We start from the raw sequence: 25,375 nt of genomic DNA, 5'->3' as shown, positions 1-25,375 counted from the left end.
ATTCTGCAATATGCACAACTGTCAGTTGCCTAATCCTGAGCGAGCACATGTGTTAAGCACATGCTCCCTTCAGCTGAGGGAACACACTTGGAAACTGACTGCCAGCACATAAAAAGTTCTTCCCCAGACAAGTTTGTTTTAAAACTTCTGCTATTTCCTTGAAGTTGTTTTCTTGAAGTGTACTTGGTAGCCTTGCATTTACCTCCTCTGGAGTTATCCTTAGCATTCTTGCTGCATTTTCTTTTTTATATCCCATTCCTGCAATAATTTTAGAATTTTAAGAGCAGAAGAAAATGCAAGCCTGCTCCTAGGCGTGACTTGACATCCTGCTCTACTGGCAGTTTGAGTCTTTGTTTCCTTCCTTGCTACTTATTCTGCTACTTATTTATGTGGAGAAAATGGGATAAAAATGTAGACTGTATCAAACTGTGGAGTTTGGCCATCAGGGCAAACAGTATGGAGCTGTGTAGAGGGAGGAAGGCACCGAGATACAATGCGCTATCACAAAATGCTTGTACTGCCAGTAAGTCCTTAAGGAATTAAGTACCATAAAGGGATGGACTGCAGCACTTTTCATCCTTGTCACCTTTGCTTTTCTGTGTTTTGTTTGTAATTGGTCCAGCCCATATATCAATTTTGTTGATCTTACAGGCTGCCCTGGCTGGGTAAGTTAAGTTGATAGCTTTGGGAATATTTCTGCATGGAAAAAGCAACCAAACTATTGTGTCATTATTACTGTGTTCATAAAGTTCTGCAGGGTTTTTTTTTAGGGCTCTCTCATACTAATATGTTTCCTTTGTAGAACAGGAATTTAAAGGCAGGACTAATTATAGGAGTTGAAGAAGCTACTTGCCCATTGAGGACCATGGTCTGAATATGCAGAAAAAACTGGCTTAACATTGCTAGTCATCAAGACAAATTCTTTTATTGTTGGTAAGGCCTCTGTTAAAAGTAGGTCCCAAAATATAAACAGTTCCACTATTTTTCACTGAAAAAGATTGTTAGAGATTGCTGCTCCATGATGTAGTCACCATTCATGAAAGCAGAAAGCCTTGTCCGTAAAAGTGTTATGATTGACAGGTCAAAACACAGAAGCTTTCTGATCCTGGTCTATGGACTATGGTAATTAATTTTTCATCTAATCTGAATTATTATATCATCATGTGACAGCAAACCACAAGAGTTTGTTCTTACAAGTTAATTAATGTGAAGTCACTTAGCCAAGTAAAACCCATTGTGAAACCAGAGTAATTTATAAATGTTAACCTTAACTTGATGGCAGTATGAAATTGTAACTCCTGTAGAGTTGCTGAAAAAATGAGTGTGTTCCTAAAACTTGAACGTTTATCTTTAAGAAGGGGCAGATCATAGTAATGATGCAGAAATGTACCACTTGCTTTTTAGAGACAGAATGGACTGGTGTACCTCACTACAGGATCTGGTGAATAGGAACTCAGCTTTTCTGTTACAAACGTGGTGTTAAACAATTTTCCTGTGTTTTGGTTTTGCCAAATTCACGTGCAATTGCACCAAGCTGCGCACTGAATTGTTCGCGCTATTTGGACAGATGCATGTTTCTTTCTGTGTTCATTTAAACAGAGATGCAGAGATTTTTTTTTGGCTCTATGGTTATTTCACACACATCAAGTAAGAACATTCACTGACTTCCAAAATCAGGTGGTCATTGTCTTTGATTTGTTAAAAATCAACTTCTTGTCACAGACTGACTTGCCAGATCAGTTCCTCTTCATTAGCTAGCACCAGCTCAGAGCAGTGATGCGTCCTGTTCAGATGCACACGTGTAGGACATCCAAGAATTATGCCTAATATTTGTTCAGCAAATGAAAAGCCACTATTCTTCTGGTAAATTCTTACTTTGAATTCAGTGTTAAACATCAGCGTCATGAAAGTGGCAGACAATCAAAATGAGACTGGACAGACGTGCTCTCTGCAGGCATAGTCAAGCTGTCGAGAATAGGAGCTAAAAGGAGGCAAAATCTTATCTGCAGAAAGCTACCAAATGGGTTTCTGTACTCACACTGCAGAGAAATGGAACACTGTGGTACAGGACTTGGTTTTCTCTTTCTTCTGGAGTCGTGTTTTCGATAAAAGCAGCACCAGTTGTGCCAAATTTGTAACGGTGTGTGATGTTACAAATCAGAAGGAGACAGGCTGAGCGAGCCAAAACCACCATACTCATTTTAATTAAGATGCTTTACAGCTAATTTACCCGGAGCCTTTCCAGTTGAAAGGCTGGTTACTAACGCAGGAACTATTCCCTCTAGTTGCAGGGGCTGTTGAAATGGGGCCAAGGTGGCACCTGTTTTGATTTTCCATGGGTGCATACCAGCTTTCACCCGGCATTTAAAGACATGATAATGGTTTAATCCGTCCTGTTCTGCCTTTAATCAGCAAAAGGAGTTTAGCTCTGACTGTATTTCCAAGACTTCATAAGAAACAAAAGAAGCAACTACAGAATGTGGGGGTTGAGCTTTGCATTTGGTGGTGGGGGGAGGGAGGGAGTTTTTTGAGGTTTTGTTTTGTTTTTTCTCACCTTATACTTGTCCTGTAGCATTCTGCACTGAACTTGTGTGATTTCGTGCAGGCCTGGGAGTGGATGGGGTGTTACATACAGCCAGTGCAGTGAGCTGACAGCAGAGCTTTTCAGACACGTTGCTTCATCCGGCCATCTGTTTGCTTTTGAGGGGAGGAACAGGAAGATTTCTTATACTACAAATATATTAAGAAAAGTCAGAAAATTGGACGTATGAAGCTTTGTATTTTCTATTTATAATACAGTAGTTTGATTGCAGGGTATAAATCACTGAGTTAGAACACTTTAAAATGAAGTTCTGGCACTCCCACCACTTCAAGTAGCATTGTTATTTATAGATATTACATGAAGGCTGATGTTATGTTTAAGTGAGCGTTAAACAGTTCAGGCTGTTGTATTGTTGCTACGCACCAGAGAACCTCTGTCAAAGTGACTTTGGCACCACTGCGTATCCACCTTTCTCCCTTTGTCTTCCAAACTTTTCAGCAGTGTTTGCAGTTATCCATGTGCTCAGCGATGGAACAACCTATTGTTAGACTAACAAGGGCAGAGTCACACTGGGATTTTTAAAAAAGAAAAAAAAAGGTAGTTCTTTACCCTGCCTGAAAGATTGTTAAATATTAAACTAGCCATACCAAGGAGTTTTAGTGAAAGCAAACACCGTGGGTTTGCTAAACTTAAACCTAATAATGTAGAAAGTTAATAGTCAGGTACAGAGTGTTTTAGGTTTTAGAAAAAAAACCAGCAGTGACAATACATCAGTGTGGATCAACAGTGCTTTAGAATGTTTAATTAAAAAGAGTGAAGTGAAGCCTACAAAACTCCAAAATTTGGCCACAGACAGCTTCTCATGACTTGCAGAGAACCCAAACCTCTCTGGTACTCAGGTCAGAATAGCTCCTATTGGAGTGTATAATTCTTATAAATAATTTCTTTTATTAATTAATTGTATTTATTTATTTTAGTTTTAAATCTTCAGACCACCACAAAAGTTGCTGCACTTTGTCCCATTTTGAGCAACAAAGGTGCAACAGGAAAATGTGGGGTGAGATTGTGTTGTCAGAAAGCTGATTTCCTTTCCCATTCCCAATCAGTCACCATTTGCAATTAAAAATGTGCCTGCATCTCGACAGATCTTGGGTACTGGGGCATCTATCTCCCCAGCACTCCTTGAGAACAAAGCTGCTGATCACGTATGTAAAATATAAAAAGGAACGTATAAAGCACAGACTACAGGAGAGCTCAGACCAGTTGCCAAGTGTTGAGAGGTCTTCACTTAGATTGGGTGTAAAGATTTGTACCTCCTTTGGCACTCCTCATGTGCCCTGGTAAGATCTTCTCATTGCAGGAAAAAAAACACCTGCATCAGTTTTCTGGGCCCGGTGTTTTTAAATTAAGTGGTTGTGTTTCAAGCTGAAAGATTTCCAAGGGAATAGAGAAAAGAAAGGAGGGGAAGAGAATACATGAACTCAGGATATCCCCTTCCTCTCTGCAGTAAAAATATCTTGTCCACCGGAGTGTTAAACTTGCTGTTTAAGTAGAAGGAATAGATGGGAAATATCAGTGTTCTATCTAAACAAGAAAACAGACCTAATATTTGAAATTCTCTAGCTATAAGTGGAGGAATATTGTTGGGAAAAGTACAGAGAATTCATATAGATTTAAGTGGGGAATTAATAGTGGGGTTTTTGAAAATCAAAAGCAAACTAACTAAACAAAAATGTCACCACCAACAAAAAAATTCTGTGGGTTGCAGTGTAAGTAATGAACCTTTGGTGAAAGTACTGAAGTGTTAAAGGTGTGTTTGTGGCCTGTGGAAAGGCAGAAGTGGCCAATAAAAGCTATCCTCCTGCTGGTGTTCAGAAGGGAATGAGGAAGATAAAAGGCTAAGGGAAATCAAGCAGTGAGGAAGGGAGAGTGATCTATGGTGGAAAAAAAAATAAATCTAGAGAACTGTAGGAGGTTTAGAAAGAAGCCAGTATATCAAATAAGGTATTTGATACAGATATGGGTATAGATCTTACAGTACCTTACTGGTGTATTTTCTTCAGTAAGAGTATGGATCTGAAGGCAATGGAAGCAGACTGACTCCTCTTCTTTAGGAAGAAAGATCTGAGCTGAAAGAAGCTTGAGTCCACTTCAGAACAGGAGTGGAGGGAAATGAGACTAACAAGGTCTTCATGTGATTACTAGCAAAGAGAAAGAGAATCCTTGAGAGAATGCTGTAGGCACAGATCGTGAGCATGGGCAGGGAGCTTCCTCAACATTAAATGCCCAGGTTAGTTTTGCTCAGGTCTCAGCTCTCACTTGACACAGTATTAATTTGTGTGGTTTCTGTTGTGTTTTGCTTAAAAGCGAGTTTTTGTTATAACATGATGGACTATCTCCTTCTCTCACTTTTTAGTGCTTTAAATAACTCAGAAATGACTGATCTAACAGCTTTGTAGAGGAGGTTTACGTAGACGAATTCTGCTCCTGGCTAGTAGTAACTTTGAAGTTAGGTAGTGTTCGGAAAAGCATCATTCATAAAAACAGCGGTAATGAAAGCTGTAATGAGACCAAGCAAAAGGGAGCAATTGTGATATTTGTACTTTTTTTCCCCCCTTAAGCAAGCAGAAAGACTTTTTTTAACTACACAGTGCAAACGAGACACCTGATGTGTCTGAATGGGCTTTGGTATTCAGTGGATAACCCAAACAGAAATTAGCAGTACACTAAAAGCTGTGCTGCAATTTGATTTATGGCAAAAGCAGTCTTCAAACAGATTTGGGTTTAGTGTGTATTCCTGTCTTCTCATGAAATGGGATCTGAAAATTGAAAAACCATGTGTGCTGACAGAGGAGGAAAGTGCTATTAATCAACACCACTTTTGTTCATGTCTTCAAAGCTGTTCTGCCACCTTTTTCATTTTTATCTCTTCCTTGGTTTTCAGCTTAGCAGTCATTTATAATCTGAAGTGAACTACAGTAGCAGAGTGACTTGTTCAAGATCAAGTGCTTCTATTCCTAAATTCTTTCCACTCAGGAATGTTGAATGTTTCAAGAATAAAGATGTTATTTTTTCAAGATATTGCAAATTTATTAATTATATATTAAATATAACTAATAGTCTTGTTTAAAAAAAAAAAAGAAACAAAAAAAGCAACCCTTATGAATTGTTATACTTTTTCTACATCAGATTCGGAAAAGGATCCAAAAATATGTCAGTCTTGAAATGACCTGATATGAGAAATTTTGGTAAACCAACCACTTAAAAAAAAAAAAAAGATATGAGAAAGATATGAGTATATTTCTTCTTCATACAGAGAAGGAGTAAGCAAAAGCAGGTATTGAACCCATATCAGCAGGTTAATACCAAGTGTAATAATAGTACAAAAGCATTGGTGTTAAAAAGGATTTCTCTTCCAGATGTGTTGTCTTAGCCTACACGTGAGTAGAGGAGAGAGCTGCTAAAATTCATGGTATTGTTCTGATTAATTGTGTAGTGCTTGGCTATATTCTGTAAATAGCACGATATTGGCATTTTTGTTGGATTTTCTGTGGATTCTGTGTTGCTTAAGTCTATCTTCTCTGTGAATTAGTGTGCCACTTCTCTTTCAGCAGGGAATGCATTGTTTTGCAACTTTTCTGTAGGGCAGAGGCTGATCAGCATTACATTACTGGAGATAATGAGAAACAATTCTTCATCTTTTCCCTGGAAGGTGATATGAAAAATGAGAGAGGATGAGTAGCCCAAAGATTATCAGCTTCACAGACTGTATTTTTTGCAAAGCTACGTACCTTGACCTTGGTGTTGGAGAGCTGCAGAAGCATCATCCTGCACTGTCTGATGTCTCAGTCATTGCTTGGTTGTTTGTCTCTGAGTTCCCACTTGTGTCTTAATTTCACTCTGATACAAGGTTCAGCAAGGCTGCACTAAAGCCAGGGCACCAAGTAAACACTCCAGGTTTCTTTTGCCTGTGGTTGCAAACAAAAGGCTATGGAAATGTGGGCTTTTTTATAATGTACTTGAAAAAGAAAGATACCTCCTCTTGACAGGAATAACTGCTCCCATAAACCCATGTGGCTGTAGCTTGTACGTTACCAAGGTACTTATATCAATCGAGGGGAAAGAAAAGCAGAGGACTGTTTGTTTCTTCACTACCCTTACAACAGTATCATTTGTGCCTTTCATTTTTGTAAATGTATTTTTCAAACTCTATAAAAGCTTATGTCTATTCTACAACTCTAAAACCCTTAGTACACATGGAAGTGTGTAGTGTATACATATCTGAAAATGTCAGGGTTTTATTTGTGTCATACTTCTATAAGGAGGATGCGTACATGACCTTTGGAGTGCTTCATATTGGCAGAAACCACTGATCTAGACCAGTGTTTAATTTCAATTTAGAAATGTATTTTGCTTATACAGTACTCTAGTTTAAGTTCCTACACATGTTGTACTGAATGTATGTTCTTGTTTAACGTGTTAGTAATGATGTATGATCTACTGCACTCACTGTGAAATTTTTTGAGTAGGTATGTCATATTCTCCTGCCTCTGTTCATACACTGATGTTCTTGGCTTCAGCTTTTGTATCTAAAACAAAATAATGCCTTCACAGGTTGTATATTCTTTTACCTAACTTCTTCAACATGTTGAAATTTGTCCACTACCTCTACGAGTTAGCCAAAACCATTCTGTGTTATTTCACAGACATCTCATAAAGTAGGTAGGACTTTCTTGGTAACTTGCTGGGGGAGGAGGGGAAAACGAGTGCTTTTTAATCTGTTCCTTTAAGGAGGCAGGTAGGTATACGCTGGACAATGATGTTAGGCAAATGTTGTTGGTTGCTTGTATTTCAAGTTAATTTACTTGGTACTGAAAGATGGTCCTCTAAATGCTTTTGGTGTTCTTTCTGCAGCTCCTGTCAGTGGATGGCCATCGAACAGTATTAAATCGCCTGTAACAGCCTCCCCGAGTGAAAAAGCTACAACAGCATCTCAGCTAAATGAGCAAGACACGCTGGTTCAGCGGGCGGAGCATATTCCAGCGGGGAAGCGCACTCCCATGTGTGCACACTGTAACCAAGTCATTAGGTGTGTATCTGCTTGCTGGGGTGCTCTTTGGGGTGTACAGAACTGGCTGGATGGCCAGGCCCAGACAGTGGTGGTGAATGGAGCTAAATCCAGTTGGTGATTGGTCACCAGTGTTGCTCCCCAGGCTCAGTATTGGAGCATGGCCTGCTTAATATCTTTATCAATGATCCAGACCGGGATCAAGGGCACACTTAGTCACACTTGCTGGTGACCAAGTTGGGCAGGAGTGTTGGTCTGTTGGAGTGTGGGAAGGCCCTGCAGAGGGATCTGGACAGGCTGCATCAATGGGCTGAGGTCAGTTTTGTGACATTGAGTAAAGCAAAGTTCTGTGTCCTGCACTTGGGAAACAACAACCCCAGGCACCACTATGGGCTGGGGCAGAGTGGCTGGCTAGCTGCCCAGCAGAAAAGGACTTGGGGGTGCTGGTCAACAGCAGCTGAACGAGAGCCAGCATGTGCCTAGGTGGCCAAGAAGGCCGATAGCAACCTGGCCTGTATCAGCAATAGTGTGGCCAGCAGGACCAGGGCAGGGATTGTCCCCCTGTACTCATGACTGGTGAGGCCACACCTCAAATCCTGTATTCAGTTCTGGGCCCCTCAAGACAAGAAGGACATTGAGGTGCTGGAGTGTGTCCAGAGAAGGGCAACAGAGCTGGTGAAGGCTCTGGGGCACAGCTCTGGTGAGGAGCAGCGGAGGGAGCTGGAGGTGTTTAGCCTGGAGGAAAGGAGGCTCATGGAGGACCTTATCACTCTCTACAACTGCTTGAGAGGAGGCTGTAGTGACACGGAGATTGGTTCAAAGTAGTCAGCAGGTTTATCTAGAGTCAACAGTACTTTCTTTTATCATTACGGAAATAATGTTCCTCCAGTGATACGACATAGCCTTAAGATGTGAGGTTGGATATTAGGAATAAAGTTTTTTCACTAATAGGGTTGTCCAGCAGTGGACAGACTGCCCATGGAAGTGTTGGAGTCACCCTCCTGGAGGTATTTAAAAGATGTGTAGATGTGGGACTTCAGGACATGGCTTAGTGGTGGACTTGGCAGTGAACAGCTGGACTTGAGTGAACAGCTGGACTCAATGACCTTAGGTCTTCTCCAACCTAAACGATTCTATGATTCTGTTCATCCTGCAGGCTCTCTCACAGCAGGGCTTTGTTTTGCTTTCGTGGTTTTTGATTCTTTAGGCACAAGTGGTTTAAGGCTTCATTGTGGTAATGCAGAACAGTGTTTTCATGCATGGTTTATCTAACAAAACTGAGAATGAGACTACTTTGGAGGAAAAATATTGTGAACTGCTAACAGTCACAGTCTTACAGTGCCTTTTACAGAGAACCAGAAAGCTGGATGGAATGGAGTAAATGTAAAACCAAAGAAAAGTAAGAAAGTTACTTTTAATTTATACACCCATTCCAATAGAACTGGGAATTATAGCTAGTTGGAAACCAACCAGAGAGTATAGTCTTAGAAAGACTAGTCACAAATGTTGATTTCTAAACTGTAGTTTCTAATCGAGAAGAAGAAAAATAACATCCTTAGAAGAAAAGCAAGTGATGTTTTAACAATTACTAGGACTGGATTGATAATAATTTCCTTCATTGCTGGATTTCAAGCTCTTTGATGGGCTCTTTGGCCTTTTGACATTAAGGTAGCTATTGTCCTTGACTTGTATGACATGGATAGGAAACGTTAAGCAACACAAACAAGAGTTTGCCAAATGAGATTAAGTTAAATAAGTTCTGCTGATGCCATAAGATATCCTATCGCTAGCCAGAATTTTGTATGGAGGAAGAATTGAATCTGGGTTGCATTGTTCAGTCAGTGATTTCTGGCAATTAGTCATGATTGTCTCATCCAGGGAATTGTAATTGCTTTTATTGCCAGTGTGCAAATCATCCTCATTTTCATCTACCTTGCATTTTATTTCTTCCTTAAAATAGAAATGTCTTAGTTTATTGGAATTGGATTATTGGAAGAAATATATTCTTTAAAAGTGTTTTCTTCTTGCTTGTTCAGTCATTTGTATTGTTGAACTACAAGGGGAAAGTAATGATTTTTTGATAGTATTTTTTATTTATTTATCTGTGTCCCGTGTTCTCAGTGGACAAACTAAGAGAGTGTGGATTATGTTTCAGCATGATTAAATAAAGAGGCTTTTTTGATTAGAAAACTTTGAAAAATGAGGAACTCCATAAACTGTATAATTTTCATTCAGTATAACAGAAAATCAGCCTTTCCACCATGGGTTTTTGTAGTCTCTTGAGCCCTGGCCTGAATTCTACATCAGAACCAGCTAGAGCAAATCACTTGATCTTTAGGGGTGAACTGAGTCCACCTTGTTTGCTTCCATGAGATTTCTGTTCTGGTAGTTCACTACCAGTTCAGTTAGCACTGGGTTAATTTTAGAAGACTCTTTACTAATGGATCTGTGATGCTTTGGAAAAGTTATTCCTACTTCCACTGTATACATCAAGGAAATAAAAATATATGAACCTAATTCTCTTGAAGCAATAGAAAATACTTACACCAATTCCCAGCACAGGTGCACCTATGCATCTTAATCCAATTTTTTTGCTTCATTGCAAAATCAAAGATTAATATTAAAAAAGGTGTACGTATTTTTGGGATGAGATTCATCTGATTCCTTGAACAGTTTGGCCTATATAATAATTCTGTCTGTCTTTAGTATTCTGTCCTTGTTCTCTGGGCTTTGGATTTGTGTCTAGAAAATAACACAGAAGAAACCACTCACTTTCTTTTTTGTAGTGTTATTTTAGTTTTAAACCAAACACAAAGTGCACTATAAGCTGCATCTTTCATACAAGAGTCTTCACTGCGTTTTACAGCAGCTGTGATTTATCAGGGTGTGCTGGTGCTCTGTGCTGTGGGGTCTCAGTCCTGAGCAGTTTCCCTCTTCTCTTGGCCCTTAAATCACTTTCTGCTACTCCCACTTCCTTGTTTTGATCCCCATTAAAAAAAGAGATGAGCTGCTGCCCTCTAAGTAGGGCAGTGTGTTGGTCTGTGGAGCAGCATTTACTCCTTAGTGGATATGTGAGGACAAACTGCAGAGCCCCACTTGACTCTGCTTAAGCCATTGTCATCTATTGTAAGTGACACCTTTTCATGAATAGTAATTGGTAGCCACATCTGACTTCTTTGTAATTTGCTGGTGGTGTTTAAATCCTTATATTTCTTCATATGTTAAATGCCTACTCAATAATTAAAAGCGAGTGTTCTGAGGATAAGTTGATGTGCATTAATCAATGCCAAATATGCCTCATGTTCACAGCATACAGTGGATTTGGAAGACTGCGATGGCATTTTGAATTCAAGTTTTAACATTACTACACTTCATGCCCTCAGTGATAGCTTTATCTATGAAAAGGTAGGAGGAGGATCAAGTGACATTGCATTGTACATCTGTTTTGAAGCCAAAATGCATTCTGGAGTTGGTTACTTTACACTCAGGCATAGAGTAACCATGGCTGGTTGAGCCAAAACCTTTCTTAGAGACACTTATAACTTTTTAATATATCTTCAATTATTCACACAGTGATTGTCTGAAGGTTCCAGTTTTTTCCAAAGCTTCATTAAGTGAGCTTTTCTTTCCATGTCTAAAAGAATCAAAGCTGGAGGCAAACTAAATTTCTCTTGATCTACTTGCTGTGACGGTCTGGCAGACTTCTGGCATTTCCTGATGAAGACTTCTGGTTCCCAGACAGCCATACCAAGTTCTGCATTGCAGAGTTGGCTCTTCCTTTGAAGTCCAAATGTGTTTTCCCTGGATCACCATTGAGAACATATTCTTTGGCATGTCTGCTCTGAATGATGATTTGGCTTTGTCACCTTTTCATAAAGCTTAATTGTTTTTAAAGGCAAAAGGGAGAAAGTACAAACAGTGCTTCCCTTCAGCACCTCCTATACACAAATTGTATACTGTGGCATTTTCAGCCAGGAGAAGAAGAAACTTCGAAGAATGTAGAACTGCTGTATGGTTAACTGTGAAGTGATTGGCCTTCCTAGCAGATGTGCAAATCCTTTTTGATCTCTCTACCACCACTTGCTATCACAGTACAAGCCACATGAGGAACTAAATTATTGGCCTACTAATATAATATATCACAACCATACTGAAGAAGTTATATTCAGTTACAAGTGTTAAGTCATTGAAATTGCACTTATATTCCCTGTATGTTGCTTACTTCTCCTTTCAGTTTGCCCCAATCTCATTGTTACATGCAGAACCCAGATGTTTGAGGTGACTACTAAAATTATGTACCTGGTGATCCTTTGGAGCATAAGATTCTACAAATACTCTTGTAAATCAATCAGAATCTCTTTCAAAAAAAAAAAAAATTACTAGTTGATTTTCATCTCTGAGTTCCATTCATGTGGCCCAGGTGGCGATGCCAGAAATTTGTTAAGAAATGCTCAGCATGTCAGAGTAGCCCGGGGTAGAGGCACATTCATAGCCAACTGTTGCCAGCTGGGTCATGCCATATTCCATTTGGACAGTAGGAAAGTGGGTTTTTAGCACTACTTTTACAAATATGTTCTAGTTGACAGAGGCATGTGGGATTTTTATTGGTTTTGTTTTTAAATGGTGAAGGAAGGAAGGACAAAACCATCTACAGCCATCTTCCTAGCGCAGTATCCCCCCAGCTCCTTCCTGTCACCTTGCATGAGTGTGGGCATCCTGCCCCCTTACTCAAGTTGGGACTTTAAAGTTCTTTTCAAATTAATAGAGGAAATAAATACCTTTCATTACTGGAAGCTATCATTTTGATGGCAAAATTATGCAGAGTCTGGGAACACCTCCAAGTTCTGAATATCATGTTTTAGTGTATTTTACATGGCAGGTGGTTTTTTTTCCTCTTTTTTTTTTCCCATGGGCTTTGGGGCAGCTTTTAAGTTGCAGGTATCATTAAGCTGCAGTATCAGCTTGACATGTTTAAACTGCGGCCTGATTGAAAGTAAAATAGTATTTAGAAAGTGTTCTTCTGGACATGTGTGCACAGGGAGCCAGTCCACTAATGGAACACCTCGTAGACATTGTGCAGGGCACAGCCCCAGCTGTCTGGAGGCTTTGGGAAAGGAACTCCGTAGGTGCACTCTCAGACTGTTCCCGGTCTGTCTGTGTTCCTGCGCACTGTCCTGAATGGCTGACCTCAACATGTCGGGGCTGTAAACTCTGGAGAGCTAAACGCAGCAGATGTAAAAATTCCTTCTCCTCCTGTTGCTAGCATGCTTACTTCCCACTACAGAGCTAACTGAGCCATCATTTCAGTGCAGATGGCCAGAAACTCAATCCTACCTGGAGCTGGGAGAGCGTCTTTAGTGTCAGCCCCGTGTTAATGAATCTGTTAAATTAGCCTGTGCTGACACGGCGCTCTGAGGGCACTTTGTTGTACATAAGGGCTTGTATTGTTTGATCAGTACATAACTGAAAGGGCATTGATGTAAGAAGGTGCTTGTAGAGCAGTGGGAGGGTATCGGGTTAGGTCAGTGTTTGCACTGCTCAGGCATCCGCTGGGAGCGGGGGCCGGAGAGCTGCGCTCAGCCCCAGCTCCCTCCTTAAAGAGCTACAGGCTTCCCTTCAGGAGCCCTTTTTCACTGCGTTCCCTCCAATAAGCAGAGGTGAATAGAAGAAACTGGCCCAGATTAAATATGTTTATCATTTTACGAGGTCTTTGGGTTATCCTAAATCTGTTTGAGTCCCTTGTCTTTGACTTCTCATCCTGATGAAAATACATAGCGTCGCCAGAGAAAATGTAGAAGAGAAATTAAAGTCTTCACCCTCTATCCTTAATTAAGTTGCCCTCTGTCCTCAGCCCACTTATATTTCCATTTTAGAGTCTACATAATCAAATTTCAAGGCAGATTTGGGGGGTTTGTTTGGGTTTTTTCTTGTTCGTTTCGGTTTTTTTCTTTATTGCTCTTGCTTTGTTCATATGAAAATCTTACACAAAAATGTTCTTGTAGCTTACTTGGTTTCGAAAAAAGTATTTAGAAGCAGGTTGTCATATTAGTACCTTTCAGGTTTTTTTTCATTGCAGTATTAGATCAGGAAAAAAAAGAAATGAAGCACTGCTTGAAAGAATTACATCTTTATTGGTATTGCAAAAACAGGAAATCTGGTGAGGGAGATGAACCACAAAGTTCATTTCAAACCTAAATTCTGGAAGGTTGAGTGTTGGTGGGACCTTGGAGGCACCTGTTTAAAGTAAATGTGTTCACTAAAGAAATTAACATGCTGAATATATTTTAGATAAATATAGGGACAATGATATATAACTGGGATTCATGAGTTACGAACTGAGAAGTTCTTGTTGACTGAGAAATGGATGAATTTCTTTTCTATTAGCTGCATTTCATTAACCAGACAAATGCTATTAAAAGCATTGTTATTTTGCATTTGCAAATGATAGACAAAGTGTGTTTAGGAAAAAATTTACCTATTTTAATACAAAAAAGTTCGTCCTATAACTAGAATGGGTTATCCTGTAAGAAACTTGTTGAATAGGGACAGTGATTGAATTTTTGTCTCAGAAGAAGCTGATGCTATCTGCTCCTAGTGGGGTCAAGTCTACTAATATTTGTAGTCTCAATATGAATGCAGACTATAGGAGAGTTGATCATGTCGCTGAGTCAAATATCTCTTTGCAGTAGATGGAATTGGGAACATGGGAAACATCCTTCTTCCCTTCCCTAGCAGATACTTCAGTGCTGCATTTAATGTAGTTCTAAACAAAATTTCTGAAATGCAGTGAAGTGAAAAGAATTAGTGTTTATTGTGAGCAGACGTTTCGAGGAGATCGTTCCGTGGAGATGGATGCAGTCAACGCTCAGAGCTTTCTTAGGGCCTGTAGGAAGAAAGAGGGATGGAGCAGTGTGTGTGAACAGTGTAGTAATGGCACAGAGCTATTGCAGGTAAGTCTATTAACAGCTTTTGCAGGAGCCAGTCCAGGTGCATTTGCTGACAGTATCTCTTCTTTCTAATCAGAGGACCCTTCTTGGTGGCTTTGGGAAAGTCATGGCATCCAGAGGAGTTTAATTGTGCTCACTGCAAAACCTCCATGGCTTACATTGGATTTGTGGAAGAGAAAGGGATGCTGTATTGTGAGGTCTGCTATGAGAAGTTCTTTGCCCCTGAGTGTTCAAAGTGCCAGAGGAAGATCCTTGGGGTAAGTGACCAGCAAGCGGCCTGTTTCTTGGTGGGAACAATAATCACAGTGTTCAGTGCTTCTCTGCAATGAAATTCCATTTTACCTGACCCAGTCTGCGTTCTTTCAAACATACTCTTGACACACCTTTTCAGCTCCCATCACATACAAAATATGGCTTTGGATCTTCTAATGTTGAACCTTTTCAATCTCTTTGAGAAAAGGTGTTGTAGTTTCCTTGGCTCTTCCAAGCTCAGCTCCTGTTTTTGTGAAGCTGTTCTGTAGCTGTTGCGAATACCAAATTTTCTTGAGCAAAATACTTTAAATTGGCAGCTTTTTACTGGGAATGGGAATGAAGGGGGAAGTGGGGGAGGGAAGTAAAAAGAAATAATCCTCCTTAGGTGAGCTGAGCATTAAGAACACACTGTTTGGCTAGATGTGAAGTACTGAAATATTCCCAGCGTCAATGTAGATGGAAAGACGAGTTATCCTACTCGGCACTGATATGGCTCATTTGAGCCTGCCAGCTGATTGGCTGCTGTTTCACTGCAGACAGCAATATGTCTGCATTCTTGTGTAACTGGGGTCATGCAGGCCTCTGGCAGCACAATTCTCAAGTCATATTTGGCACTATAGCATCTTCCAAAACAACACAAGCAATCGTGATTTTCTGTGTGATGTCTTCGGATTAACTCTTCACAGACTTCAGGAGAAGGCAGGGATGCTGCTTTTCTTATTTCAGGGGACCATTATGGGTGAGATGTTGATTAAAATTAAGAATGTGAACAAATGAGTTGTTAAAATCTGTCCAACTCTATGTCAAACCTTCCAAAAACCCCAAAGGATTGCTCATGAAAAATAAGGAGATGTACCATAAATAAAGCACCTCATTAAGTTTAACATCGCAGAACTTGCGTGCACAACCCACTTTCAACGTAGCAGTAGGAAACGAAGTATTCTTGAAATGAATCAAGTGTGGAGGCATGGCTACCACAATCTAGTCATCACATCGAAATAATGTGTTCCTCACACTTTTTTCTAATCCCCACAGGAAGTAATAAATGCTTTGAAACAAACTTGGCACGTTTCCTGCTTCGTGTGTGTGGCCTGTCATAACCCCATCCGCAATAATGTCTTTCACTTAGAAGATGGTGATCCCTACTGTGAGACGGGTAAGAAGCAGCAAAACCAAAGTTTACTGCAGCTGTGCAGGAGAGCAGAGCTCAGCAAGGTTGGGGAAAAAAATAATTCCCTTTTCTCAAGCTTCACATTAGAAGTGCCCCAGCAATTTCATGTAACTTTGGTATGTCAATTCAAAGCAACAACAGCTGCTGTAGACACTTTAAGTTTGCAGCAGGAGGAGTTGGTGAGGATTTCTTCATCAGCTTCAGCAGCAGCAGGCTTCTTGTCACTGAATTTACCTATTCCTATTAAGTCCTCAGCTGTAGTATCAGTGATACATCAAAGTGTTAGTTTTAGGGTGACTTTCTGCTTGGCTTTAAAATAATCTGAAGTTTACCTAAATCTGCTTATTTACCAAACACGAGCAAATGCCAGTGGAGTAATATGTTTTTCTCTGAAAAGCCTTATTCACAGCCTGAGGGACTTCCAAGAGTAAGCAGTCTGTCCAGGTTGTTTTTTGCAGGATCAAGGATAAAAAAAACCGTCAGGGGAAAAATACAGTGATACAATTACAGCACTTGAAATGCTGGTGAGCAATATTATGTGAATGATGTGGCTTAGAAGTTCAGAGCATTTCTGGTTTGGTTTTTAGCACTCCGGCTCATCATAACATTTTGTATAGAATCATAGAATAGTTTGGGTTGGAAGGGACCTTAAAGATCATCTAGTTCCATCCCCCCTGCCATGGGCAGGGATGCCTTCCACTAGACCATGTTGCTCAAAACCCCATCCAGCTGGCCATGAACATTTCCAGGAATGGGGAATCCACAGCTGCTCTGGGAAACCTGTTCCAGTGCCTCACCACCCTCACAGTAAAAAAAAGTCTTCCTATTATCCGATATAAATGTACTCTTTCAGTTTAAAGCCATTTCCCCTTGTCCTGTCACTACATGTCCTGGTAAAAAGTCCCTCTCCAGCTTTCCTGTAGGCCCCCTTCAGGTACTGGAAGGTGCTGTAAGGTCTGCCTGGAGCCTTCTCTTCAGGCTGAACAACCATAACACTCTTAAGACTTTCCTCAAAGGAGAGGAGATCCAGCCCTCTGAGCATCTTTGTGACCTTTTCTGGACTTGCTCCAGCAGGTCCTCACCCATCCCATCTCGGGAGCCCCATTGCTGGATGCAGGACTTCCAGTAGAGTTTCAGGAGAGCAGAGTAGATGGTTCAGAATCCCTCCCTCACCTGCTGGCCACTCCTCTTGTGGTGTAGCCCAGGATACAGTTGGCTTTCTGGGCTGTGAATGCACATTGCCAGGTTGTCTTGAGCTTTTTGTCAACCTATTATTATTATGAACAGTTTTTATTTAAGTTGGTTTTCTAGTTTGCTTAAAATTTTCCATGTGCCCCTCTGAGCTAGGAAAAAATAAACAATTTGTAAAACAATTCCCACAAAATGGAAAAGAGACAAACTTATATCAAAATTACCTGTTTCCACAGTGCATGCTGTGTTGGAACTGTCAGTTGGACCCTTGTTATGGTTTTCCTTCTATTCTTAGGAACATTTCAGTTTCACTAGATGTGGAAATGGATTGACCAGAAAAGATTTAGCACGAAATTCTAATGACCTCTTAGAAGCTAAGATTTCCCTCTGAACTGATCCCAGAGTTACTCACAGTGGGTGCCATGGAGAGTGTTAGGTACTGTAAGCATGAGGGAAGGAGGCCAATTTATCCAAAATCCCTCTTGTCACAGCTGCTTTAATGAGGTGTTGGCAGATACAAAAGGGCACAGTAGGTTATTGCTAACTTGGTGACACAAGTAGGGTAGGGTGTTGCTTCTATTGAATTTGTGGAGCAGCAGAGGAAATGCGTATACAAGCAGCATCCTCCAGTGTGACAGCACGGTGAAATTTCATCCTGAAGCAAGGAGAAACCCCTAATCTTGGAACCATTTGATGATTCAAAAATAGTACTGGAGGAATCAATAACTCTCCTTTGGGTGGAAAGCTCATGACAGGCTTTGTTCTCTTAAGGTTCAATTCTTGTTCCTGCCACCAAATGACCCACATGTTGTGCAGTGCATTGATTTGTGCTACTTTTACAATTCCTGTGCAAAATGTGCCTTTTTCTATACTGTGAGCAGGAAAAGCTGTGGTAAGATATCAAGTATACTACACTTCTTGCAAAGTTTATTTCTGAGATAGAAAGTTGCTAGCACAAGTTAGTGCAGACACAATCTGTGAGGTGTTATTGGCAGTGATACTTTGTAATGGCTCTGGCTCGCTAACTAGATGTTAATTTGAGTTATATTAATTTTTCAAAGACTTTCAGTCCAGCTGGAGTTTTGAGTCTATGACTAATTTTAAAGAAATAAGGAGTAAATGTCATTGCCAACTTTCCTTCTTCCTAGTGCAAAGGAGAGTTCTAATTTTAAATCTCTACTTGAAATTACAACAGCAGCAGCTATTAGTATTAAAAGGGGTTTAATCTGCAGAATGTTCTGGGTTTAGATGTTGAGGCTAAAATTGAATTAAAAGTCCAGATATCTACAACTTTGAACTTTTTTGAAGTGCAGAGTTAGTAGCCTAGTTTTGAAAGTGCTGTGTGCAGGAAGTACTGATATGTGACTATGTAAGAAGTCTGCCTTGGAAGGCTTCTGTGGTATCGCAATTCAAGCATGCAAAAGAAAGCTGATGCCCTTCATTCTGCCTTATCTACTGCCCTTTCTTCAGAAGAAAAGCCAATAAACTTATCAACACAACCACAGGCCAACTTACAGAAGGTTTTAACTGCCAGCACCAGGAAAATATCGGTAAGATTCTCTATGATCACAAATGCAAAGGGCTGAAAGAGTATGGTCATGAGACTGTGTCCTTCAGGGGTTTTGCACAGTTCTGTTGTACCATTTGATGTTTTTATTGTCTTTCTTCTTAAACACTTAAAAATTCATTCCAGTAGCATGGAGGTGATCGGTGAAACAGTTTCTTGCCACTGGCAGCCATCGAGGGCTTTGCAATTCCAGAGCACTTGTGTTCCCCATCCTGTTGAGATATCTTCTACGAGGATGCATTTTGAGGGAGGTCATCACACAAAACGCTGTCTTACTAAACAAAACCAGGACTTTTCTCTTGGGCTTGACACATCCGATGATCTTCTGTGGGCTCTGTTGTAGTAAGCATTAGAGCTTCAGCAGGTCTGTATAGTCTAGGTGAGAAACGAAATCCACTTCTACTCCGCTTCCCACCCCTTATAATTCTCCTTTGAAAACAACCCCTGGCATCAATTTCCCTGTCAGAGTGTTATTATGGTAGTAACACTCTGTTAACTGGTAGATGGAGTCCAAAGTTTCATTATGGCTGTCACTTTGACTGTAGTTCATCCTATGGAGACACAATGCTGCATGACGTGATTGCTGTGGTAGCGTGCTGGTCCCAAATTCTCTCATGCTATAGCAGTAATGCCACTGTTGTCTCTGCAGGAATAAAACATTTGCTTCCTAGAATGGGATGTTTGAGAGTTGAAATAAGTGAAAAAGACCGGACAACTTGGGGTGGGGAATATGAATGGTTCAATGTCATTTGTTTTAGTCCCTTCTCCCTGGGATTGCTGGAGGAGCTTCTTGTTCTTCATAGTAATGAAGAGGAAGGGTTTGTTTGTTTGTTTTGGGGATTTGTTTTGTCATTTTGTTGGTTTTTTTTAAAAGCCATGTAATAAACTCTAGTGACTAGAAAGGTATTCCAACTTGATCCAAATTTCTAGACTCTAGTTAGCACAGAGCCCTAATGATTACATGGTTTTGAGTAGTGCAGTCTGGGGCAACTATTGTGCCAGAAAGTAGGTAGGAGTTCATTACTCTCTGAGGAGGTCTGTAGTGTGAACAGCTGGAGTGTGCTTTCAAAGCAGAGTTGGAGAGAATGTAAGGAACACGTAGAGTTCACGTGGGTGCTCTGCAAGGAGCACACATTTCCCCCTCTCCAGCACACTGTTGATCTCAAGGAAATGAAACACCGGGAAGATGGAAGCATTGCCCACTTGAAAGAATGAGGAAGAAAACTGAATTAGCAAGGAGAAATCAACATCCCAGTCTTTCGATCTAGGAGCTTTTTATTTAATATACTGAGTCTTATAAACCTCAGCAAGTCTGAACCTATTGCCAGTGAAAGAAAAGAGCAAAGCTCTCAAGGGGTCAGCCTCACCTTTCTGCATATGCTTTAAAACCTGTTTGTATCTCTTTGCAGATTACTATGCCCTTTTTGGTACGATGTGCCATGGCTGTGAATTCCCCATTGAAGCTGGGGACAGGTTTCTTGAAGCTCTGGGCCACACTTGGCATGACACTTGCTTTGTATGCTCCGTAAGTAAAGCTGGTCTACCTTTAAACAAGCCCTGGCAGCAGTGCTCGTGCTAACCTGACCCATATGGGAGTTAACAGCTCTAACCTCTCTCAGTCCCCTGAGCCCAAACAAAAAGTGCTTTCCCAGTTATTTGGAAGGTGTGTTGCTATTGTAAGCCTTTGGCACGCGTGCGAGCGAAGGTGTCCTGGGCTGCAGCCTGGTGTGCCGGCATTTAACCCTCGATGTTTACTTCCTCAGAGCAAGTGTCGAAGGTTGTAAGGGAATGGGCTGTGTTTCCAAAGTAGCAAGAGTGCTTTTGACATAAGGACACTGTAGCCAAGGTATTGCTTGCTAATATTGTATGACCAAAAAAACCAAAAAAAGAAGCCCCAGTCTTAATGATTGGGGTTTTTTACTTAAATTCTGAACCTAACTCTGCTCCCACTTAAACACCTGTTGTCTTAAGAAAGGTTATGCTTACACCAACCACTAGTATTACATAAAAAGAGGATCCCTAAAAAAAAGATAATTCTTACTCTTTAAATATATTTGTGCATAGAGCAATACCATGATTTGGCATTCTGAATAGTTATGGCGTAATTCATCCGTCTGAATTGGATGTTCTTTTCTTTTTTTATCCCATTTCAGGTATGTAATGACAGTTTGGAGGGCCAGACTTTCTTCTCCAAGAAGGACAAGCCACTGTGCAAGAAACATGCCCACTCTATCAACATCTGATGCTTGGAGCTCATCTTGTGTAACAAATGTACTGAGCAGAAAGGTTAAAATGTCCATACTCAATAATTGGTTAAAATTATTTATATACAATTTTTCTAAAATGGGAGAGAGATGTGGAAACTTGCAGAAGGGATTGTACACTAATTTTTCAGAGCATTTATCATTTACAGTTCTGCTTCGTAAAAAGAAAGGTATTAGGAATTGCACCCAAGCCAAACAATTAGTGTCTTTATCTCTACACTTTGCACATTACTGTGTTTCATGATTTTATGACCACATTTATATCTGTTTCATTATGAGAAGTGAAGTATCTATAAAAATAAATACCTGCTATTAGAAGTCTTGGTCTTGCTGCTATTCAGCAAATAAAAGGAGATTGGATTCCGCAATCCAGATCACTTTATTTCAGTGATGTTTTTAAAGTGTGTCCAGAAGTATTGCAGCTAAACTCCATTAAAAGGAACTCAAAGACAAGATTACACAAAATATAGAGTTACAAATATAATTTTTTAAAATATAATCTAATTTTAGATTTTTTAAATCTATCTTATGTGCATATAGCCTCCTACACAATTACATGTACCTGTGCCTTTGCAGTTAAATTTCTGATGGGTTTGCAGAGGACAGAGATTTTTACAAAGCATTTACATAGCATGTTGCTATGCTGGTGAAAAAGAATAGTTTAGAAGATGCCACTTAAAAGAAAACATAAATGGGATACTTTTCTGTAACTCACGTGCTACCAGAACACTAGCCAAAACCCCCTGCTGCTGAGGGTGTGTTTGATAGGGTGAAAATGTCAGATCGAATCTTAAGGGAGCCGGGATTTCAACTCTTCTGTTTGCAGTTCAGGTTTTAGGTAGCTTTAAGTGCCTTGGAAAGGGGAAATTGTGCTGAATCTGCAGGTAACAGTGTTTTGTATCCAGAATGTGAGATTCTGGTGTTGAATGAGGGAAGCTGCTGAAGTGCAACTGAGGACGCTGGTTTTTTTCTCAGTACATTCTTTACCATGTAGCTCATGAATATGTATATTGGTGGTGTGCCAGGTAGCGTACTGAAAACTTAACTTTCTTGCTCAGCTGTTAGGACTTTAATTAGTTTAGGTTTTATTTTTTCTCTTTTCTTCCAGCTGTAGGGAATGTATTGTTAAATAATACTACAGTGGTTTAAGCAGCTCAGTATCTCTCAGATCTTGCAAGGGACCAGAGAGACAATGCTGTCATTATGCATTTACTGCGAGCCAAATCAGCCAATTCTGTGGCTTGATAAGAATTTCACGTTTGCACAGAGAGGCAGCGCAAGACCAGTGCACCAGCTCAGTCCCCCTTAGCCTCAAATTAGGGCTTAACTGGTCTGGAGCAATTGCAGGCAGGCAGGGAGGAGGTGGTGGCCCTCTGCACAGGGTGAATTTCGCTTCAAAGAATTGCACAACAGAGAAGGGGGCTCTCTTGGGACCAGAGCAGATTCCTGAAGGCAACTGAATTTACATGCTGTTTGATTCAACTGGGGTGTCAGAGCTGAATTGTTAGTCTTTAGTGCTCTTTCTAGGAGACATTAAACATAACCATTTACTGGTTTTGTTGTTGTGGGGTTTTTTTACTGATTCAAAGGATAGTTTTATCCATAAAACCATGGATAAAGAAGTCACAAAAATTTACCATGGTTGAGTAAAGCAATTGTAATGAGGAACATCAACAAAAGAGGAGGAAAGAAAACCAAAATTACTGTACTGAGATATGAAAAGATATTTGGCTTTTTATTAATTCAGTGAGACAGGTTCACATTGTGGGACTGTTTCACTTTATTTCCTGAAGTTGGTTTTTTTTTCAATATTACCACATTTCTTTTTTAACTTCCAGTGGTACAGAAGAAATTTGGTAAATTTGGTGAATGTTGGTAAATAAGAAGAAATTTGGTGGTACGGTATAAAGCTGTTGAAGATGTTTACACTCTTGTAGATGTACCCTTTTGTGAGTTTGGCTGAAAATTAGAAGGGTGGAAGCAGACTGGACAAGATACAGTAACATCTAAGCCAGGTTGCTTTTAGAATTAAGTGGGATGTGGAGAAATGGGACCTACAGACTAGGTTTCACTGGAGCTTTATTGCACATGCGTGAGGAAAGAGGGGGGAAATGCACAAGAAAAGTTGTTCAGTAATTTCTGTGATTCAAACCTTGCCATTTTAATGTAGGATAAAAACTTCTCAGTTTGTCGTTATCCTTAAAATCCAATCAAATTTTGTTTAGCCTCATAATTTTAATTGGAATTTTATTTTTTGATTTGTATGCTCTAGGGTTTGAAATTTTGTGGTTGTTAGTGAATTTGAGGACAAAAGCCTGAAAGGCTCCAATAGAAGTGCTTCATTTAGGTGCTTTGCCTTTTAATTTCTGCTTTTATCTATTTGTTTAAAATTTTAAAGGAAGCATAGAGTCACTGATAGATAATGAATATTTAATGGCTTTACCAAATTATATAAATCAACTAAAAGGAACATAATTTTTATCATTATTTTAATAAGTGAGATTTTAGTAGAGCACTTTATAATAATGCCATATATCTCACTGAATATTTATTACCTATTTTTGTTGTTGTTTAGAACTATTTCATCCTGGTATTATTTTGTTTTATTTGTAAGCCTGCCTTTACCTCTACAGTCTTTTGGGGTCTGAGTGTATGTGTTTAAAAATACTTCTCTCTACATGCACACGAATGCCTGTGCATTGAGAGACGTACTTATATACGTGCATTTGAATGCAGGCTTGACATAGCAAAACCCAGCATTATTCCATCATCATTTGGGGATTTTGTGGGATTCCCAACTGCACACATATAGCATTCATGTTATGAGGGAATGTTACAGAGTCAGGAGAGATATATTAGTAACCTAACTACTGTAGATTTTTGCATGCATTTTCAGTCAGTCATTGTTTTTCTTTCAAAACTGCCTGTGAGAGAATTTGGCTTAACCCTGTTTGAAGGTAGAATGTCTTTATAAGTGAATAATTGATCCATGATGACAGTTTCACTATGTTGTAATGAAATAATTCAGGATTACATGTAAATATAAATGCTTAATATAACAATTCAATCAACTTAAAAGGAGGAGTTGAGTTGTGGTTCAGTGTGTGTTGGTCTGTTAATTGTGTACTTGTTTCTTCACAGAGCTACTTGCATCATCTAGCCATGTGAGCTACTTTTCAAACACTGTTTTATGCTAAACTACCAGCTGTTAAATCCTGGTGATTTCTTTGCTTGTGTTTAATAATCTCTGGCATTAAATTTTGGCTGTTCACGTTTGCAAGTGTAATTATAATTGAAAAACATAACAAGCAAATAAACCCTACTCAAAACTTGAAATTCTCTGTCCTCACTTATTTTGTGGTTGTTGGATATTTTCTTTTCCTGAATCATAGTCAGTAAAGGAAAGCCATGATTGTACACAGCAATAGATAGCATTTGAGCTGCTCATTCTTCAGGTCTTGTGGTTTTTTTAGAATGGCGCTTTGTTTTATAGGGAAGGACCAGGGGGTCCTGGTGACACCGAGGTGACCATGAGCCAGTGATAACTCCTCTGTGACAAGGAAGACCACTGGCCTCCTGGGGTCCATTAGGCAGAGCATTGCCAGCAGATGGGAGAAGGTGATCCTTCTCTGCTCAGCCTTGATGAGACCCATCTGGAGAGCTGAGTCCAGTGCTGGTCTCACCAGTACCAGAGACATGGCCATACTGGAGTAAAGAGCCAGGAAGATGGTAAGGGGCATGGAGCATTTGTCATACAAGGAGAGGCTGAGAGAGCTGGGACTGCTCAGCCAGGACAAGAGGGGACTCAGGGGGAATCTCATCAACGTATATGAATACCTTGATTGGGGAGTCAAGGAAACAGAGCCAGGCTTGGTATGTAGTGATACCTCAACTGTGAGGGTGGTCAGACATTGGCACAGGTTGCCCAGAGAGATTGTGGAGTCTCTATACAGGAAGGTACTCAAAACCCGACTGGACACAGCCCTTGGACTAGTCAAGGTCCCTTCCAACCTCGGTGAGTCTCTGATTCTTCATCTTTTCTCGAGATGGATGGAAAGATGTAAATACCATGTTGAACACTGTAGAATATGTAACAATGTAAAACTTACTTTGGCCAATTACTGTTTATTTGCTATCCTTACTCCATTCTGCTGCCCATCCAGAATACTTTGCACTGTTTGTCTGGAAAGGTTTAATATTTTTCCTAAGTTGACACTGTCCGAGGAAATGCAGCCTGCTCTGGCAAGCATTGTCTGGTACTTTACGTAGCCTTGGCCTGCAGCAGTCTCTGTTTTCACTGCGGGACACTTAAACGTCTGCTCTAACATGGCCAATTCCTTCATGATAATACCAGTCTGGTAAGAATCCCCTTA

At 40.1% G+C, this 25,375-nt stretch overlaps 1 protein-coding gene across 6 annotated transcripts in view; it reads left to right on the top strand.

The window, feature by feature from the left end:
- LOC103622910 (PDZ and LIM domain protein 5) overlaps positions 1-24,338 on the top strand; it is a 56,787-nt gene extending 32,449 nt beyond the window's left edge. For all 6 annotated transcript variants that reach the window (XM_017745128.1, XM_017745127.1, XM_017745124.1 and 3 more), the window contains 5 exons: positions 7,457-7,631; positions 14,634-14,814; positions 15,845-15,965; positions 20,148-20,263; positions 20,892-24,338. In XM_017745128.1, coding sequence (XP_017600617.1) covers positions 7,457-7,631; positions 14,634-14,814; positions 15,845-15,965; positions 20,148-20,263; positions 20,892-20,981 — 683 coding nt within the window. In that variant the 3' untranslated portion in view covers positions 20,982-24,338. The remainder of the gene's footprint in view (positions 1-7,456; positions 7,632-14,633; positions 14,815-15,844; positions 15,966-20,147; positions 20,264-20,891) is intronic.
- Positions 24,339-25,375: the final 1,037 nt, after the last annotated feature.

Source organism: Corvus brachyrhynchos, unplaced genomic scaffold (genome assembly GCF_000691975.1).
Source record: "Corvus brachyrhynchos isolate BGI_N302 unplaced genomic scaffold, ASM69197v1 scaffold249, whole genome shotgun sequence".
Taxonomy (NCBI): domain Eukaryota; kingdom Metazoa; phylum Chordata; class Aves; order Passeriformes; family Corvidae; genus Corvus; species Corvus brachyrhynchos.
This window is presented reverse-complemented; position numbering and strand designations above follow the sequence as displayed.